This window comes from Bombina bombina, chromosome 1 (assembly GCF_027579735.1).
Source record: "Bombina bombina isolate aBomBom1 chromosome 1, aBomBom1.pri, whole genome shotgun sequence".
Lineage (NCBI taxonomy): Eukaryota > Metazoa > Chordata > Amphibia > Anura > Bombinatoridae > Bombina > Bombina bombina.
The window spans coordinates 170,588,622-170,610,717 of NC_069499.1; the positions used below are offsets into that span (position 1 = coordinate 170,588,622).

Here is a 22,096-nt window from a genome sequence, read left to right on the forward strand (position 1 = left end):
ACCCAACCCTACTCTAAAACCCACCCAATCCCCCCTTAATAAAACCTAACACTACCCCCTTGAAGATCACCCTACCTTGAGACGTCTTCACCCAACCAGGCACAAGTGGACCTCCAGAGGGGCAGAAGTATTCATCCGATCCGGCCAGAAGAGGACATCCAGACCGGCAGTAGTCTTCAGCCAGGCGGCATCTTCTATCTTCTTCCATCCGGAGCTGAGCGGGTCCATCTTGAAGACATCCGACACGGAGCATCCTCTTCCTTCTTGATCCGACGACTGAATGAAGGTTCCTTTAAGTGATGTCTTCAAGATGGACCCGCTCCGGATGGAAGAAGATAGAAGATGCCGCCTGGATGAAGACTTCTGTCGGTCTGGATGTCCTCTTCTGGCCGGATCGGATGAAGATTTCTGCCCCTCTGACGTCCACTTGTGCCCGGCTGGGTGAAGACGTCTCAAGGTAGGGTGATCTTCAAGGTGGTAGTGTTATTTTTTATTAAGGGGGGATTGGGTGGGTTTTAGAGTAGGGTTGGGTGTGTGGGTTTTAATGTTGGGGGGTATTGTATTTTTTTTTACAGGTAAAAGAGCTGATTACTTTGGGGCAATGCCCCGCAAAGGGCCCTTTTAAGGGCTATTTGTAATTTAGTGTAGGGTAGGGAATTTTATTATTTTAGGGGGGCTTTTTTATTTTATTAGGGGAATTAGAGAAGGTGTAATTAGCTTTAAAAAATTGTAATTATTTTTTTATTTTCTGTAATTTAGTGTTTTTTTTTCGTAATTTAGTTTATTTAAATTAATTGTAAATAATTGTAGGTAGTTTAGGTAATTCGTTTAATTATAGTGTAGTGTTAGGTGTAATTGTAACTTAGGTTAGGATTTATTTTACAGGTAAATTTGTACGTATTTTAACTAGGTAGCTATTAAATAGTTAATAACTATTTAATAACTATTGTACCTAGTTAAAATAAATACAAAGTTGCCTGTAAAATAAATATAAATCCTAAAATGGCTACAATTTAACTATTAGTTATATTGTAGCTAGCTTAGGGTTTATTTTACAGGTAAGTATTTAGTTTTAAATAGGAATTATAGTAAATTTATTTAGATATATTTAAATTATATTTAAGTTGGGGGGGTTAGGGTTAGACTTAGGTTTAGGGGTTAATAAATTTATTATAGTGGCGGCGACGTTGGGGGCGGCAGATTAGGGGTTAATAATTGTAGGTAGGTGTCGGCGATGTTAGGGACGGCAGATTAGGGGTTAATAAAATGTAACTAGTGTTTGCGAGGCGGGAGTGCCGCGGTTTAGGGGTTAATACATTTATTAAAGTGGCGGCGATGTCCAGTCGGTTTTATGTTCCAGTGTTAGCCCATAAAACTCTTAACTACTGACTTTAAATGCGGACAGGAGAGGGTCAGCGATCGTAATACCGGCGTTAGGCAAATCCCATTAAAAAGATAGGATACGCAATTGACGTAAGGGGATTTGTGGTATGCTAAAATCGCGGAAAAAAAGTGAGCGGTACACCTGTACCTGCCTGACTCGTAATACCAGCGGGCATTAAAAAGCAGCGTTAGGACCCCTTAACGCTGCTTTTTAAGGCTAACACAAGACTCGTAATCTAGCCGATAGTAAAAAATGACTGCAGTTCCTTTAAAGGGACAGTGAACTCTTTGATATGGTAATATTAAATAATAAATCATATATATAAATATAACTCTACAATATACTTTTATTATTTATTTTGCCCCTTTTTCTGTAATTCCATTATGAAGTTGTGAGCTTTTCAGTTTCTGTTAGAAATGGAAGTGCAGAAACTGTCCCTAATTGACCACAGCAGAGATGGTAACCTAAGGTACAACATGGCAGCCCCCATTGTTTTAGAGACACTAAAACTTTACACTTATTTTGTCAATATTTAAACAACTAATGAAACTTTAAAAAATACATCTACATGTTATTCTCAGACTAATCTTTTATTTGAATGCATCATTCTATCTAGCATTAATTTAGTGTTTAAAGGGACACTAAACCCACATTTTTTTTCTTTAATGATTCAGATAGAGCATGCAATTTTAAGCAACTTTCTAATTTACTCCTATTATCATTTTTTCTTTGTTCTCCTGCTATCTGTAGTTAAAAAGCAGGAATGTAAAGCTTAAGAGCCGGCCCATTTTTGGTTTAGAACCTGGCTTGTGCTTGCTTATTGGTTTACTAAATGTAGCAACCATTAAGCAAGCGCTATCCAGGGTACTGAACCTAAAATGGGCTGGCTCCTAAGTTTTAAATTCCTGCTTTTTAAATAAAGATAGCAAGACAACAAATAAATATTGATAGTAGGAGTAAATTAGAAAGTTGCTTAAAATTGAATGCTCTATCTGAATCATTAAAGAAAACATTTGGGTTTAGTATCCCTTTAATGGACATGACACCTAAAATTCTTCTTTTATGATTCAGATAGAGCTAACAATATTAAAGTAATTTTCTCTTGCACCCTTTAAATGTAATTTAACTCTAACTCTTCAAATTGAGCAATTTCTAATTCCCAGAACTTAAACTGCAACTGCAAAACAATGCACTCTATACTAACATTCTAGCCAGGGTTAGGCTTGTTGTCTATGGAATAAAGTCCAACATGGCTCCTACAAATAAGGCAAATGGTGAGTAGAGTTTGGCTATTGATAAATAGTTGCAGCACAACAGAAATGACTTGTAATTACAAGGTGTTTACTGCCCCTTTAAATCCACTAGACACCAAGTTTAGTGAAATAAAACATATTTATCAAGGCACCATCCTCTCTACCAAAAATATAAGGGTTTTTGGGATATTAAATTTTTTGGCTGTGCCCCTGGAAATCTTTCTTTGGACGCCCATGAACACACCTAAACTGTATGTTTTTAGGACATGAAGCATAAATTACAACATAATAGATAATTATTTTTTTAATTGGATGTGTTTAATATAACCGCACCCACAAGCTATAAAACTATAAGTGCAGAAACAAGACCAAACATGAAACCAAACACGAAACAAACAACAATAAATATATGAATAATAGTAATAATAAAATGCACACTGAGGATAAGGATTTTTTTTTTTATTGCTACACTCAGCTCAAAAAAAGATGCATTAAAGGGGCATGAGTCCACTGCATTGTTTAACACTAGTACCTATAAAATTGTTGTACCAGTGTTAGCCCTATATATTGAAGAACCCTCTAGTTTCTTCCTTACTAGCTGTATCTGTGACCCCCAACTGCTGCTATTACTCTAATACTACCCAAACCCTCAATCTGTTAACCCTATATTACCAAGCCATATCCCTCTCACTGCCAGTATTCCCATCTATTAACTCTATACCACCTAGATTTCCCCATGTAACATTCTAGTCCAATGAATCCACCATACACATTACATGCCTTCAGTTATCACAGGTGTGCCTAATAATGACCTTTACTATCCAGTACTAGCCCCTCTAGTATCTAACACCCTTCTCCTAACAGCAAAGTGCCACTCAGCATTCCTTCATTCATGGCCTCTGCATTGCAAAACTGCCAGCCCCTTGTATACACAAGTCCTACACTGTACAACCCTCCATCCAACAAAAGGACATCCATAGAAATCAAAGGACTGTTGCTATGCAACCAACCCACTGCAATCTAACACCCCATGAAAAGTGCCTTTTACATTAATCCTTCCTGTGATGTTCTGTCAGCACTGAAGACTATTAATATTTAGTAACTTGTGAACGCTATACATAGATTCCTCACAGTCCTCTTCCTCTTAATTGTCTGAAGCTGATCTGTACTAGCTTCTGCTTATCTTTTTTTGTTAACTCTGATTGGGTAAAGGTACATGAAACACAACATTTTTTGTTTGTGATTCAGATAGAGCATAGACTTTTAATAAAGTTTCCAAGTTACTTCTATTCAAGAATAGGTGGAATTTTCTTCTGATTGGTTAATTGTACTTGTTTTGATACCTGTTCCTTGTTATGCGCTAAATATAATCTAGGTCATCTAGGTGATCTTGTCATTTAAAAAACCAAACCAAATCAATGATACATTATGTACGTTCATCTAGGACATACTTGGAAGAAGAGTTGACAAAAGCACGTGGAAAACCAAAGCTGAGAAAAGATATGTACAAGAAAATGATCGAGGTGGATACTCAAGCTCCTACAGCTGAAGAAAATGCACAGCAAGGAGTGACAAAGCCACGATACATGCAGTGGAGGGAGACGATCAGCTCAACATCAACCTTGGGCTTTAGAATAGAAGGAATAAAGGTAACATCTTGTCTTGGTCATTTTTCACATAAATTATATGTGGTTGAGAAAATATTTGATATCTTTAATTCACAGTAAGTTTGCATTTACCTCTCAGTTTTTCAAAGATTTATAACAAAACTATCAAATCAGTGTATGAATTATTTATTGCTAAATATACTGAATTAGCTGCACCACTAACATGGAACGTAAGGCCCAAAATGTATATTTGGGTTTATTTTTACAAAAGAGAGTTGGTTTGTATTTTGGGGCTGGACTGTCTTTTTGGATGGGGTCAGAATTATAGAGAGTTTATAAAAGCTTTTTAGTGTGAAATGTCTGCTAAATGAGGCTGCTTCTGGGTCCTTACCATCCCATAGGGCAAACTATTAAAGAGACATTAAAGGGACAGTCTACACAATAATTGTTATTGTTTTAAAATCCCATTATTACTGTCGTTATATACCAGGGTTACAGTATAATTTATTTATTATTATCTTTAAAGTAACCTCCAATTAAAATGTATATATATATATATATATATATATATATATATATATATATATATACTTAACAATATATTTATTAAAATCAATATTTATTCCTTAATTTTAGACTAGTTAAATTTATATATGCATTTTAATTGGAGGTTACTTTAAAGATAATAATAAATATATTATATTGTAACCCTGGTATATACCAATATATTATCTGGAGGCACTGCTGAGATTACTTTGAAAGCACATCCTTTAAAGAATTGGGACAAAGGTTTGCAATGCGTCCTTGACAACAAGAAAGGGGGGTTGGGTTACAAACTCAGACCATTTGATAGAGGGAATAGTAATGTTACAGTAATAACTGATACAAATAGCTTCATATATGATATCTATTTTAATATATATATGTGTAGATAAATATATATATATATATATATATATATATATATATATATATATATATATTATTTAATAACACTCACAGATATCCTGACATTACCCATTCCCTAGTTTTGCATAACCAACAAAGTTATTTTAATACACGTTTTACCTCTGTGATTACCTTGTACCATCTTCTGACAGCCCCCTGATCACATGACTTTTTATTTACTATCTATTGACTTGCATTTTAGCCAATTAGTGCTGTGTTGTGCTGGCTCTTAAATAACTCCCCGGGCGTGAGCACAATGTTATCTATATGGCCCACATGAACTACAGGGAGTGCAGAATTATTAGGCAAGTTGTATTTTTGAGGATTAATTTTATTATTGAACAACAACCATGTTCTCAATGAACCCAAAAAACTCATTAATATCAAAGCTGAATAGTTTTGGAAGTAGTTTTTAGTTTGTTTTTAGTTATAGCTATTTTAGGGGGATATCTGTGTGTGCAGGTGACTATTACTGTGCATAATTATTAGGCAACTTAACAAAAAACAAATATATACCCATTTCAATTATTTATTTTTACCAGTGAAACCAATATAACATCTCAACATTCACAAATATACATTTCTGACATTCAAAAACAAAACAAAAACAAATCAGTGACCAATATAGCCACCTTTCTTTGCAAGGACACTCAAAAGCCTGCCATCCATGGATTCTGTCAGTGTTTTGATCTGTTCACCATCAACATTGCGTGCAGCAGCAACCACAGCCTCCCAGACACTGTTCAGAGAGGTGTACTGTTTTCCCTCCTTGTAAATCTCACATTTGATGATGGACCACAGGTTCTCAATGGGGTTCAGATCAGGTGAACAAGGAGGCCATGTCATTAGATTTTCTTCTTTTATACCCTTTCTTGCCAGCCATGCTGTGGAGTACTTGGACGCGTGTGATGGAGCATTGTCCTGCATGAAAATCATGTTTTTCTTGAAGGATGCAGACTTCTTCCTGTACCACTGCTTGAAGAAGGTGTCTTCCAGAAACTGGCAGTAGGACTGGGAGTTGAGCTTGACTCCATCCTCAACCCGAAAAGGCCCCACAAGCTCATCTTTGATGATACGAGCCCAAACCAGTACTCCACCTCCACCTTGCTGGCGTCTGAGTCGGACTGGAGCTCTCTGCCCTTTACCAATCCAGCCACGGGCCCATCCATCTGGCCCATCAAGACTCACTCTCATTTCATCAGTCCATAAAACCTTAGAAAAATCAGTCTTGAGATATTTCTTGGCCCAGTCTTGACGTTTCAGCTTGTGTGTCTTGTTCAGTGGTGGTCGTCTTTCAGCCTTTCTTACCTTGGCCATGTCTCTGAGTATTGCACACCTTGTGCTTTTGGGCACTCCAGTGATGTTGCAGCTCTGAAATATGGCCAAACTGGTGGCAAGTGGCATCTTGGCAGCTGCACGCTTGACTTTTCTCAGTTCATGGGCAGTTATTTTGCGCCTTGGTTTTTCCACACGCTTCTTGCGACCCTGTTGACTATTTTGAATGAAACGCTTGATTGTTCAATGATCACGCTTCAGAAGCTTTGCAATTTTAAGAGTGCTGCATCCCTCTGCAAGATATCTCACTATTTTTGACTTTTCTGAGCCTGTCAAGTCCTTCTTTTGACCCATTTTGCCAAAGGAAAGGAAGTTGCCTAATAATTATGCACACCTGATATAGGGTGTTGATGTCATTAGACCACACCCCTTCTCATTACAGAGATGCACATCACCTAATATGCTTAATTGGTAGTAGGCTTTCGAGCCTATACAGCTTGGAGTAAGACAACATGCATAAAGAGGATGATGTGGTCAAAATACTCATTTGCCTAATAATTCTGCACTCCCTATATATATATATATATATATATATATATATATATATATATATATATATATATATATATATATATATATATATATATATATTGATATTTTATATTTATAAAATTCACAAATATGATAGTTAAAATTTAAAAAAAATATGTGCATAGATAGATCAACTGAAATGATGTTACAAAACCCTAAAATTCATTAAAATTACCATAAATTCATCAAAACAGCATAATAAGTTCACAATAACACCTCTGAAAAATAGCAGCACCTTAATTTAGCAGCACCTTAATTTAAAATAGTAGCCATAAATGCAGCAAGAAACAATTAACTAAAAGATGAAATAATTATATAAAAAACCCAATTGAGTAAGGGTAAAAATGAACCGCAAAAATTTATAAAATTAATAAAAAAGAAGAAAAAAGTAAAACAAAGTATTGCACACTGTTTGTGTTTTCAATCCAACAGTACCTCTTATAAATTCATAAATATTCACATAAAGAGTCTTCAGAAGACAGGGTAGTATGTCCCTTTAAATTAAATACCACAGCTCAAATCAAACCAGGTAGATCCAAACCTCAGTCGTGGGGACAATGATATATGAAAAGATAAAAAGAGAGCGCACAAAAGACTCAAGTGTAGATTTTATTAGAAGAGTTTGCACACAAAATAAATTGCACTTACTAGAAATAAAGTTTAAAACGGCATTCAGAATTCAACTCTCTTTCCTCTGCTTTAAAAGCCGCTCCACACTGCAGCCTAGGAAGTCAGTGTCTCCAGGTGTTATAGGCAAAACCAGCGTCTGTAACAGGGCTTTCCGGATTCCCCTGCTAACTGCCCGTCTGCCAAAAGGAAGGAGCGGTTCAAGTCAAAGTCGGAGCGTCGGACCTGTCTGCCGGTACCTGCCGCGTTTCCCCCAGTCAGCGGCTGGGCTTTTTCAAAGGTAAAAATCGGGTATATTTCCCCCCCGCTGACTGGGGGAAACGCGTCAGGTACCGGCAGACAGGTCCGACGCTTCGACTTTGACTTGAACCGCTCCTTCCTTTTGGCAGACGGGCAGTTAGCAGGGGCATCCGGAAAGCCCTGTTACAGACGCTGGTTTTGCCTATAACACCTGGAGACACTGACTTCCTAGGCTGCAGTGTGGAGCGGCTTTTAAAGCAGAGCCCTAGTTAGAGAAAGCCAGAGTTGGTTACTCTTTTCTTTCTTTTTCTACAGGTCTCTGTAAGGAGTATGTGTCTTTTGACACTGCCGGACAGCTAGACTGCAGATAAGTGCTTTTGTCTTCTAGGTTTTGGAGACTTGCACTTCAGAAGAATATTTCATTTGCAATATATGGGGACATATTTAAAATCCTTCATATGGGATTCATATTGGCAGAAGGCAGACACATTTTGTATGTGGAGACTAGGGGTTAATTTTCCCTTTATTGGGAAGTTTTTCCTCTTTGGGACTAAGTTATAAAATACTTTATATGTGTGTGGGGCTTATGTTTTTTTTTACTGGGCTATATGAATAAACTTACATTTTGGCAGTTTATTTCTACGGGCTAACTGACAGACTGCTTGAAGCTGCGTCTGTGTAATTTGAGCTCCGGTGTTGTAGGCAGAGGGAAACGCGCACTTTTACTTGCTGCGCAGTTTCCTTTTCTCTGCCGGTCATGTGACTTCCCTCTTCTGTCGGATATCACGGAGCGGCATCACTGAAATTCAGTCTCTTCTGTGTTGGCCTGCTGTATGATCGTTCAAGAGACTTTTGGCAGCCAAAAATTGTGAATAAATGTTATGGTAGGGCACCTCAATCTGTCTGAGGTGTAGAGGGCCTGATTTGGTTTCTTGTTCTTAAAAAAATGTTCATAACGTTACTCGGCTGTGGTGCTGTGGTATAAGGAATCTCTTAAAGTGACAGTAGTATTTAAAATATTTCTGTAATTTGGGAAATTTTTTATCTTGTATTATGGACATGGATCAAGACTCTGGCATCTACTTATCAAGCCGTCAACCACAAATACGCTGGAATTCCGCAGCGTATTTGTGGCGAGCCTGATTCCCCTTAGTTATCAAACCCTACAGACCGGCAAAAGTAGAATTTTGTGACGTAACATACGATCCGCCGGTCTCAGTCCGACACAGATTGATGCTTACGTCAATACAGATGTTTCGAATGCAAATTCAGCACAATCTGACTACTTTTGCTAGTTAACAAATGTCTACCAGGTACGCTCGGCACTATTCCGGCCCAGCGTACCTGGTTTTAAATCCGCTGCCCTGGAGGCAGCGGATGCCATAGGAATCAATGGGAGTCTAAAAGCAGCAAAATTCATGTTCGCTGCTGCCCGATATCCCATTGATTCCTATGGGAGACTAAAGTTACATTTACACCTAACACCCTAACACGTACCCCACGTCTAAACACCCCATATCTGCTGCCCCGACACCGTTGCCACCTACATTATACTTATTAACCCCTAATCTGCTGCCCCGACACCGCCGCCACCTATATTATGTTATTAACTCCTAATCTGCCACCCCCTACACCGCCGCCACCTACATTATACTTATTAACCCCTAACCTGCCGCCCCCTACACCACCGCCACCTACATTATGTTATTAACCGCTAATCTGCCACCCCCTGCACCGCCGCCACCTACATTATACTTATTAACCCCTAATCTGCTGCCACCAACGTCGCGGACACTATATTAAATTTATTAACCCCCTAAACCTAAGTCTAACCCTAACACCCGCTAACTTAAATCTAATTTAAATAAATATAAATAAATATTCCTATCATTAACTAAATTATTCCTATTTTAAACTAAATACTTACCTATAAAATAAACTCTAAGATAGCTACAATATAACTAATAGTTACATTGTAGCTATCTTAGGGTTTATTTTTATTTTACAGGCAAGTTTGTATTTATTTTAACTAGGTACAATAGTTATTAAATAGTTATTAATTATTTAATAACTACCTAGCTAAAATAAATACAAAAGTACCTGTAAAATAAAACCTAACCTAAGTTATACTAAAACCTAGCACTGCACTATAATAAAATAAATTAACTACATTAAATACAATTAACTAAATTAAATTATCTAAAGTACAACCCCCCCCCCACTAAATTACAGAAAATAATAAACAAATTACAGATATTTAAACTAATTACACCTAATCTAATAGCCCTATCAAAATAACCCCCCCCCCAAAAAAAAAACCCCTAGCCTAAACTAAATTATCAATAGCCCTTAAAAGGGCCTTTTGCGGGGAATTGCCCCAAAGTAATCAGCTCTTTTACCTGAAACAAAAAATACAAGCAACCCCCCCAACAGTAAAAGCCACCACCCACACAATCAACCCCCCCCCCCAAAAAAAAATACTAACTAAAAAAACCTAAGCTCCCCATTGCCCTGCAAAGGGCATTTGGATGGGCATTGCCCTTAAAAGGGCAGTTAGCTCTTTTGCAGCCCAAACCCTAACCTAAAAATAAAACCCACCCAATACACCCTTAAAAAAAACCTAACTCTAACCCCCTGAAGATTACCTTACCGGGAGACGTCTTCATCCAAGCCGGGCAGACGTGGTCCTCCAGACGGGCAGAAGTCTTCATCCAAGCCAGGGCGAAGTGGTCCTCCAGACTGGCAGAAGTCTTCATCCTGACGGCATCTTCCATCTTCATCCATCCGGAGTGGGTCCATCTTCAAGACATCCGACGCAGAGCATCCTCCTCGGCTGACGACTACTCAACAAATGAAGGTTCCTTTAAGTGACGTCATCCAAGATGGTGTGCCTTAGATTCCGATTGGCATCAGCCAATAGGATTTTTTCTACCTTAATTCCGATTGGCTGATAGAATTCTATTAGCCAATCAGAATCTAAGGGACACCATCTTGGATGATGTCACTTAAAGGAACCTTCATTCGTCGGGTAGTCGTCAGCCGAGGAGGATGCTATGCTTCGGATGTCTTGAAGATGGACCCGCTCTTTGCCGGATGGATGAAGATAGATGATGCCGTCTGGATGAAAACTTCTGCCCGTCTGGAGGACCACTTCGCCCCGGCTTGGATGAAGACTTCTGCCCATCTGGAGGACCACTTCTGCCCGGCTTGGATGAAGACGTCTCCCGGTAAGGTGATCTTCAGGGGGTTAGTGTTAGGTTTTTTGAAGGGTGTATTGGGTGGGTTTTATTTTTAGGTTAGGGTTTGGGCTGCAAAAGAGCTAACTGCCCTTTTAAGGGCAATGCCCATCCAAATGCCCTTTGCAGGGCAATGGGGAGCTTAGGTTTTTTTAGTTAGTATTTTTTGGGGGGGGGGGTTGATTGTGTGGGTGGTGGCTTTTACTGTTGGGGGGGTTGCTTGTATTTTTTGTTTCAGGTAAAAGAGCTGATTACTTTGGGGCAATTCCCCGCAAAAGGCCCTTTTAAGGGCTATTGATAGTTTAGTTTAGGCTAGGGTTTTTTTTTGGGGGGGGGTTATTTTGATAGGGCTATTAGATTAGGTGTAATTAGTTTAAATATCTGTAATTTGTTTATTATTTTCTGTAATTTAGTGGGGGGGGGTTGTACTTTAGATAATTTAATTTAGTTAATTGTATTTAATGTAGTTAATTTATTTTATTATAGTGCAGTGCTAGGTTTTAGTATAACTTAGGTTAGGTTTTATTTTACAGGTACTTTTGTATTTATTTTAGCTAGGTAGTTATTAAATAATTAATAACTATTTAATAACTATTGTACCTAGTTAAAAAACTTTTCAGGGCAATGGGGAGCTTCTTTTTTTTTTTAGGGGGGTTAATAAGTATAATGTAGGTGGCGGTTGGCTCTGGGAGCGGCAGGATAGGGGTTAATACGTTTATTAGAGTGGCGGTGGGCTCTGGGAGCGGCGGTTTAGGGGTTAATAACTTTAGTTGCGGCAGGGTCCGTGAGCTGTGGGTGTTTAGTGACAGTATACCAATAAAGCTGTGAAAAAGCCGAAGAGCAGCAAGATTGATGACTGTTAGTAAACAACAGTCTGCTGCTCATCGCCCCGTACTTGGTGCGCGGCTTTTTGACAGCTTTTTTGGTAACTTTGGAGAGCGTATTCAGGTCCGCGGCAGCAATGTTTGTTATGCCTAGAGGCACAAATTGTTTTACCTATGCAATTATGTGCTGCATGCTTAGCTAGAACTCTTCAATTTAAAGATATATTGTTGTCCTCTGAGCCCAATGTCTCTCAGGATGATGCTGTTCAGGCAATGCGACAGCTTTCACCTCAAACGTCCCAAGCTTAATTAGCATCACATACAGTGCCCACCGGTTCCTCTCAGCCTTCTGGAGGTCGTATATTTGCCTGTAGATTTTGATGCACAGATATCTTCTGCGGTATCTGTGGCTTTATCTGCTTTTTCTGCATTGGGGAAACGCAAGAGGAAATCTAAACATTTTTCAGAGTGTAAGGTGACTATTCTGCTTGCTGCTACGCAGGTTGCCCTCCTTCAAAAGACTGATGAGGAAGATACCTCGGTAGCCTCTGAGGGTGAAATCTCAGATTTGGACAGTATAATTCCTTCATCTGATACTGAAGAAGTAAACTTCAGATTTAAGCTTGAACACCTTTGTGTACTTTTAAAGGAGGTATTGGCTACTTTGGATGACTCCGACTCTTCTGTCGCTGTAAACCCTAAGAAATCTAGAAAGCTTAACAAATACTATGATATTCCTTCCTCTGTGGAAGTGTTTCCTGCTCCAGATTGTGTGACTGAGATTATTTTACAGGAATGGGAGAAGCCAGGGATACCTTTTCCCCGTCTCCTATTTTTAAAAAGATGTTTCCTGTTGCTGACTACATTAAAGATTTATGGCGCACGGTGCCTAAAGTAGAAGGGGCTATTTCAACTCTGGCTAATATAACTACAATCCCTATAGAGGATAGCTACTCTTTTATGGATCCCATGGACAAGAGGCTGGAGACTTATTTTAAAAAGATGTATGTTCATCAGGGTCTTCAATGGCAACATGCAGTTTGTATTGCCACAGTAGCAAGTGCTGCATCTTATTGGTGTGATGCCTTGACTGAATCAATTTTAGTTGAGACTCCATTAGAAGAGATCCAAGAAAGGATTAAGGCTCTCACATAAGCCAATTCCTTTATTTCTGATGCTAATGTGCAAGTTATTAGACGGGGAGCCAAGATGTCTGGCTTCACCGTCCTAGCCCGCAGGGCCTTGTGGCTAAAATCTTGGGCAGCTGCTGTTACCTCCAAGTCCAAACGTCTGGCGCTTCCTTACAAGGGTAAAATCTTGTTTGGACATGGTCTGGCAGGAAAAATTTCTGATATTACGGGTGGAAAAGAGTCTTTTCTACCACAAGACAAGAAGAACAGACATAAAGGACGTCAAAGTAATTTTCGTTCCTTTCATAACTTCAAAGGTCAAAATTCTTCCTCTCCCTCTTCCAAGCAGGAGCAGTCCAAGTCTTCTTGGAAACCCAATCAGTCTTGAAACAAGGGAAAGGAATCTAAGAAACCCTCAGCTTAGTCTAAGTCAGCATGAAGGGTTTGTCCCCGGTCCGGGATCGGATCAAGTGGGGGGCAGACTTTCCCTGTTTTGTCAAGCGTGGATACGAGATGTCCCAGATCCTTGGGCTGTGGATATAGTATCTCAGGGTTACAAAAAAAATAGAATTCAAATCTTGCCTTCCCAGGGGCAGATTCCACCTCTCAAGATTATCTACAGACTAGGTAAAAAGAGAGGCATTCTTGAACTGCGTTTAGGACCTTTTCTCCCTAGGAGTGATTGTTCTAGTTTTACTAAGGGAATAGGGTCTAGGTTTTTACACAAATCTGTTTGTAGTTCCCAAAAGAGGGAACTTTTCGACCCATTTTAGATCTGAAGTGTCTCAACAAGTTTCTCAGGGTACCGTCCTTCAAAATGGAAACCATTGGTTCCATTCTTCCTTTGGTCGAAGAGGGTGAGTTCATGACGACCATAGACCTGAAGGACGCGTATCTTCATGTTCCCATCCACAGGGATCATCACAAGTTCAAGAGATTTGCATTTCTAGACAAACACTTTCAGTTTGTGACTCTTCCGTTTGGCCTTGCCACAGCTCCCAGAATTTTCTCAAAGGTTCTGGGGGATCTCTTGGCAGTGATCAGGTCTTGGGGAATTGCAGTGGTGCCATACCTGGATGACATATTGGTTCAGGCACCATCTTTTCAACAAGCAAACTCTCATACAGAGATCTTGTCTTTTCTACGTTCCCATGGATGGAAAGTGAATCTGGAAAAGAGTTTGTGGTTTTCTTAGGGACCATAATAGATTTCCTATCTATGAATTTTTTTCTGATGGTGGTCAGAAAATCCAAAATTCTCTCCTCTTGCCTCTCTCTACAGTCTACTGTTTGGCCATCAGTGGCTCAATGCATGGAGGTAATTGGTCTGATGGTTGCTTCCATTGACATCATTCCCTTTGTTCTCCCTCCCTATTCATTCTGTGTCCTCTAGCTTGGGTATTGGTTCCCACTAGTAATTGGAATTAGGTTGTGGACTCTCCATGTCTTAGGAAAGAAAACAAAATTTATGCTTACCTGATAAATGTATTTGTTTCCGGACATGGAGTCCACGACCCCACCCTTAATTAGACAGTTATTTTTGACTAAACCTCAGGCACCTCTACATCTTTGTGTTATTACATTTTCCATTTCGCTTCGGTCGAATGACTGGGGATTTGCTGGGGTGCTCTTTGCCTCCTCTTGCTGGCCAGGAGTGATATTCCCACTAGTAATTGGAATGACGTTGTGGTGTCTCCATGTCCGGAAAGAAAGAAATTTATCAGGTAAGCATAAATTTTGTTTTTTTATATTCAAAGGCAATATTACATACATGTTAAAAATATTTTAAACTTAGTTTTTTCTTGTCTCTTCAGTGGACTGAGCCTGCAGAGGTTAAAATAAACAGCAGGAAGTCACAGAGGTGGGGGATGAATAGTCTTACAATTCTTCACACTGCGAGACAAGATCAGCATTGACCCCGGTCTCCATGTGCTCTGACAGTCAGACTAAGACTGTATGCCAGTGAATCACATAAGCATCAGAGGGAACTGTAAGGTTAAATACCCTGCTCCAACAACCTCCCACTTCCCTGAGAATAGAAAATAATGTTTTCCTACCATAATGATGGTGCATATAATTAAATATGCATATAAAAACAAACTAATCTTCCAAGCACAGCCCTCTACACATGACATACCATCACAAATGCCAGCAGAATCAATGGTTCACTGATGGGAAAACCCTTAGAGTATTGCTTTGTACACAGAGATGTGACAGCAGGATGGGGGCTCATGCAATTTGTTGTTCTCTCAAAGTTTCCTTGCCCCCCCCCCCGTGTCCTTCAGGGAGATCAGTTCACTTTCCATGTGCTGGGGTGGATAGTTATGGGCAGAGTGGAGGGGGGGCAGTGTGGCAGGAAAAATGATGTTTCTTGTACTGCAGTGGCATCTCTACATGTATAGGTGAAAGTGTGAGACTTTTAATTCATGACAGAATCTCCCCTACCTTATTGCTCTAGTATCGGGAAGGTGCTCAGGAGATCCCAAGTCTAGCACTCGTGCTCCAGTGATTAGCTCTTTTCAAATGAGATTTGCAGAACGTCCCCTCTGTGACCACCTATGCAGCATGGTTCAGACAGTAGCCCTATTTCCCGCCCTAAACGACCAGCACGCAAGCTTACTTACTCCCTAACTCACATTCTGCATGCGCGCTCTCCATGGATGGACCGTCACTGCGGCCCTCATAAAATAAAATGTATTTTAAAAAGTGCACAACAATTAAAAAAATAAAAATAAACAGCAATTTTTTTTATATATAATAAACAGCTCAATTTTTAATTTTATTTTGTGCTAGCCTTCAGCTGCTCTGATTCTGGGCACCCTGGGCCCGTTGCAGTAGCACCCCTTGCACCGGCAGTAGTAAGTCCGCCCCTACACTTACTTTCAGTGAGGCACTAAACAAGTGCTATTCAGGCAGGCCAGATCCTTACCATTAATTTTCGTTTCATAAATAGGGAAATCATCTGTCCGGTGGTCAGCCACAGTGGTTAGAATCAGCAAGGCCCAAACTGATGATCAAGTACTGCAAACAGCTTCAAAAAGACTCAAATTGTGTACAAGGTAGCGTAAAAAACAAGTGTTTAAAGTAATTGTAAAGAACTAAAGCCCAGTATCTAAAAATACTCTTAAAAACAGGGGCACTTAAATTCATTAATCTTTACAAACATGCTTTTTAAAAAAAAATACTTACCTTTTTGTTATGGTAAACAGACCGCCGATCCTCCACCCCCATCTTCGACAGTATTTTGCAAATCGATGACGATTCCGGCTTCCTACAATCGTTGTGTGCCCTACGAGCTGGACCCCAATGGGGGCACACAACGATTGGAGGATGCAGGATTCATCATCGATTTGCAAAATACAGAAGATGGGGGCGGAGTCTGTTTAACATAACAAAAAGGTAACTATTTTTAAACAAAAAAAAGCGTGTTTGTAAAGTTTAATGAATTAAAGTGCCCCTGTTTTTAAGAGTATTTTTAGATACTGGGCTTTAATTAATTAAACTTTACAATCACTTCAATATCAAACACAAAAGTATCCAGTGATGCGTTTCTCAGTAACAAACAGTTTCATAAGGCTGATACTTGAATGACAATTAGGGTTAGGGTGCCACGTGACTAAATCGTCATTCAAGTATCAGCCTGATGAAATGGTTTGTTAATGAGAAACGCTTTTCTGGATACTTTTGTTTGATATTAAACACTTGTTTTTACACTACCTTGTACACCATTTGAGGGTTTTTTTAAGCTGTTTGCAGTACTTGATCATCAGTTTGGGCCTTGCTGGCTCTATCCGCTGCTGCTAACTACTGGATAGACGATTTCCCTAACACTTGAGGAGAGCTACCTAACTGATAATATAAGACTGTTTTGTTTGGACTTTCACATTATATTCACATTACCACCATTTATTTGTTGTTGTTTTTTATATATTGTGGTAAGCGCCCCTATTATCACTTTGTTTTGTAGTAGCATTTATTAATAAATTAATTATGTTGCCCTATAAGCTATACTGTAGCTTTGAATACAAATATTTTTCGTTCATTTTGCTGAGAATGATCCAGATGAATATAATAGTAAATGTTTCCTTTCATAAGTAATATGTTAATAAGAAGTAACCTCCATAACATAATCTAACTAAAACAATCCTTTTATTTACTTAGAAAGGTGATGGAACTTGCAACACAAACTTTAAAACAACTAAAACCCGGGACCAGATTCATAAAGTATTTCTAGAGTTTATTGATGGCAACAAAGTGATTCTGGTAAGTGGAATTTTGGAGCCTTCCTCACAATGGAAATAATGTGTTTGTAGAATACACGGATTACATTTTTCTTATATTTTCTAAAAGACAATAATGTTTATTTAAAAACAATAAGCATAAAGAAAGTGCTGCAGAGGAGAGTGCAATAATGATCCAAAGTGACCTTGTACCTCTAGCATAATGAAAAGTAGATAACTTAAAGAGACATTCTAGTGTTAAAAATCTATCGGCTAGATTACGAGTTGTGCGTTAGGGTAAAAAAGCAGCGTTAAGAGGTCCTAACGCTGCTTTTTTTACACCCGCTGGTATTACGAGTCTTGCAGGTATAGGGGCACGGCACAATTTTTTGGCTTTACCACAAAACGACTTACGTAAATTTTGTAAAGTCTTTTTTCTATGGGACTTCCATAGCGCCGGTATAACGAGTCTGTCCTGGGAGGCCAAAAAGTGAGCGGTACACCCTACCCTGTCAAGAGTCCTAACGCATTTAAAAGTCAGTAGTTAAGAGTTTTATGGTACAATGCCGTAACATAAAACTCATAACTAAAAAGTACACTAACACCCATAAACTACCTAATAACCCCTAAAGCGAGGCCCTCCCACATCGTAAACACTATAATAAAATTATTAACCCCTAATCTGCCGCTCCGGACTTTGCCGCAACTATAATAAATATATTAACCCCTAAACCGCCGCACTCCCGCCTCACAAACATTAGTTAAATATTATAAACCCCTAATCTGCCACCCCTAACATCGCCGCCACCTATCTACATTTATTAACCCCTAATCTGCCGCCCACAACGTCTCTGCCACTATACTAAATGTATTAACCCCTTAACCTAAGTCTAACCCTAACCCTAACACCCCCTATCTTAAATATAATTTAAATAAATCTAAATAAAAATTAATATTATTACCTAAATAATTCCTATTTAAAACTAAATACTTACCTATAAAATAAACCCTAAGCTAGCTACAATATAACTAATAGTTACATTGTATGTATCTTAGGGTTTATTTTTATTTTACAGGCAAGTTTGTATTTATTTTAACTAGGTAGAATATGTATTAAATAGTTATTAACAATTTAATATCTACCTAGCTAAAATAAATACAAATTTACCTGTAAAATAAACCCTAACCTAAGTTAAAATAACACCTAACCTAACCCTACAATTAAATAAATTAACTAAATTAAAAACAATTAAATAAATTAAATTAGCTAAAGTAAAAAAAAAGCAAACACTAAATTACATAAAATAATAAACAAATTACAAGATCTTTAAAATAATTACACCTAATCTAATAGCCCTATCAAAATAAAAAAGCCCCCCCAAAATAAAAAAAAAACCCTAGCCTAAACTAAACTATCAATAGCCCTTAAAAGATCCTTTTGCGGGGCATTGCCCCAAAGAAATCAGCTCTTTTACCTGTAAAAAAAATACAAACAACCCTCCCAACAGTAAAACTCACCACCCACACAATCAAACCTCCAAATAAAATACTATCTAAAAAAAACCTAAGTTCCCCATTGCCCTGAAAAGGGCATTTGGATGGGCATTGCCCTTAAAAGGGCAGTTAGCTCTGTTGCAAGCCCAAACCCTAACCTAAAAATAAAACCCACCCAATACACCCTTAAAAAAACCTAACACTAACCCCCTGAAGATCGACTTACAGTTCTGAAGACCAGACATCCATCCTCAAGGAAGCGGCAGAAGTCTTCATCCAAGCTGGACTGAAGTCCTCAACGAAGCCGGGAGAAGTCTTCATCCAAGCCGGGCGAAGTGGTCCTCCAGACGGGCAGAAGTCTTCATCCAGACGGCATCTTCTATCTTCATCCATCCAACGCGGAGCGGGTGATTGGAACAGCATATAGAATGCAAGCTCAATCCTATTGGCTGATTGGATCAGCCAATAGGATTGAACTTCAATCTTATTGGCTGATTGCATCAGCCAATAGGATTTTTTCTACCTTAATTCCGATTGGCTGATAAAATTCTATCAGCCAATCGGAATCTAAGGGACGCCATCTTGGATGACGTCACTTAAAGGAACCTTCATTCGTCGTTAGTCGTCGGCAGAAGAGGATGCTCTGCGTCGGATGTCTTGAAGATGGACCCGCTCCGTGTCAGATGGATGAAGATAGAAGATGCCGTCTGGATAAAGTCTTCTGCCCGTCTGGAGGACCACTTTGCCCAGCTTGGATGAAGACTCCCGGCTTCATTGAGGACTTTGGCCCGGCTTCCTTGAGGATGGATGTCCGGTCTTCAGAACTGTAAGTCGATCTTCAGGGTTTTTTTTTTAAGGGTGTATTGGGTGGGTTTTATTTCTCTTGTTAAGTGTGTTCAGTCCACGGGTCATCCATTACTTATGGGATATATTCTCCTTCCGAACAGGAAGTTGCAAGAGGATCACCCAAGCAGAGCTGCTATATAGCTCCACCCCTCACATGTCATATCCAGTCATTCTCTTGCAAGTCTCAACAAAGGAGGTTGTGAGAGGAGAAATTTCCAAGCTTGATAGCTTCATTGCTAGTCTGTTTAAACATGTCTGACACAGATGAATCTGCTTGCTCATTATGTTTAACCCCTTAATGACCACAATGTACCCTGTATGTCACTGGTCGTTAAGGGGTTTTTCAGGACATAATAGCACAAGTCTAGCAAGAACACGCTATTAATACCCTCCCTCCAGCAGGCTTTGTGGAATAGAGCAGTCTCAACGCTGGTGGCAAGACCGTGCTATAAAACAATCAAGTCCCAAAAAAAGGCCAGTGACATACAGGGTACGTCGCTGGTCCTTAAGGGGTTAAAGGCCAATGTGGAGCCCAATAGAAATATGTGTACCAATTGTATTGATGTTACTTTAAATAAAAGTCTGTCTTTACTGGTAAAGAAATTATCACCAGACAACAAGGGGGAAGTTATGCCGCCTAACTCTCCTCACGTGTCAGTAGCTTCGCCTCCCGCTCAGGAGGTGCGTGAGATTGTGGCGCCAAGCACATCAAGGCACTTACAAATCACTTTACAAGATATGGCTAATGTTATGAAAGAAGTATTATCTAATTTGCCTGAGTTAAGAGGCAAGCGCGATAGCTCTGGGTTAAGGACAGAGCGCGCTGATGATATGAGGGCCATGTCTGACACTGCGTCACAATTTGCAGAACATGAGGACGGAGAGCTTCATTCTGTGGGTGACGGATCTGATCCAGGGAGACCGGATTCAGAAATATCAAATTTTAAATTTAAGCTTGAGAACCTCCGTGTATTACTAGGGGAGGTATTAGCGGCTCTGAATGATTGCGACACGGTTGCAATCCCAGAGAAATTATGTAGGCTGGATAAATACTATTCGGTACCGGTGTGTACTGACGTTTTTCCTATACCTAAAAGGCTTACAGAGATTATTAACAAGGAGTGGGATAAACCCGGTGTGCCTTTTTCCCCTCCTCCGATATTTAGAAAAATGTTCCCAATAGACGCCACCACACGAGACTTATGGCAGACGGTCCCTAAGGTGGAGGGAGCAGTTTCTACTTTAGCCAAGCGTACCACTATTCTGGTGGAGGATAGTTGTGCTTTCTCAGATCTAATGGATAAAAAATTAGAAGGTTACCTTAAGAAAATGTTTGTTCAACAAGGTTTTATATTACAGCTCCTTGCATGCATTGCGCCCGTCACTGCTGCAGCGGCTTTCTGGTTTGAGTCTCTGGAAGAGGCTATTCGCACAGCACCATTGGATGAGACTTTGAACAAGCTTAAAGCCCTTAAGCTAGCTAATGCATTTGTTTTGGATGCCGTTGTGCATTTAACCAAACTAACGGCTAAGAACTCCGGATTCGCCATTCAGGCGCGCAGAGCGCTATGGCTTAAATCCTGGTCAGCAGATGTAACTTCTAAATCTAAATTGCTTAATATTCCTTTGAAAGGGCAAACCTTATTCGGGCCCGGCTTGAAGGAGATTATTGCTGACATTACTGGAGGTAAGGGTCACACCCTTCCTCAGGACAGGGCCAAATCAAAGGCCAAACAGTCTAGTTTTCGTGCCTTTCGTAATTTCAAGGCAGGAGCAGCATCAACTTCCTCCGCTCCAAAACAGGAAGGCACTGCTGCTCGTTACAGACAGGGTTGGAAAAGCAACCAGTCCTGGAACAAGGGCAAGCAGGCCAGAAAGCCTACTTCTGCCCCTAAGACAGCATGAAGAGAGGGCCCCCTATCCGGAAACGGATCTGGTGGGGGGCAGACTTTCTCTCTTCGCCCAGGCTTGGGCAAGAGATGTCCAGGATCCCTGGGCGTTGGAGATTATATCTCAGGGATACCTTCTGGACTTCAAAGCTTCTCCTCCACAAGGGAGATTTCATCTTTCAAGGTTATCATCAAACCAAATAAAGAAAGAGGCTTTTCTTCACTGTGTACAAGACCTCCTAGTAATGGGGGTGATCCACCCAGTTCCGCGGACGGAACAAGGGCAAAGATTTTACTCAAATCTGTTTGTGGTTCCCAAGAAAGAGGGAACCTTCAGACCAATCTTGGACCTAAAGATCTTAAACAAATTCCTAAGAGTTCCATCATTCAAAATGGAGACTATTCGAACCATCCTACCCATGATCCAAGAGGGTCAGTATATGACCACAGTGGACTTAAAGGATGCCTACCTTCACATACCGATTCACAAAGATCATTATCGGTACCTAAGGTTTGCCTTTCTAGACAGGCAT

At 39.7% G+C, this 22,096-nt stretch overlaps 1 protein-coding gene across 1 annotated transcript in view; it reads left to right on the forward strand.

Annotated features, from left to right (window-relative positions):
* Nucleotides 1-22,096, forward strand: part of ITPKA (inositol-trisphosphate 3-kinase A) — a 233,895-nt gene that overhangs the window by 194,125 nt on the left and 17,674 nt on the right. Inside the window, exons 4-5 of the mRNA XM_053697718.1 lie at nucleotides 4,082-4,286; nucleotides 17,276-17,377. Of these exons, the coding sequence (XP_053553693.1) occupies nucleotides 4,082-4,286; nucleotides 17,276-17,377 (307 nt within the window). The remainder of the gene's footprint in view (nucleotides 1-4,081; nucleotides 4,287-17,275; nucleotides 17,378-22,096) is intronic.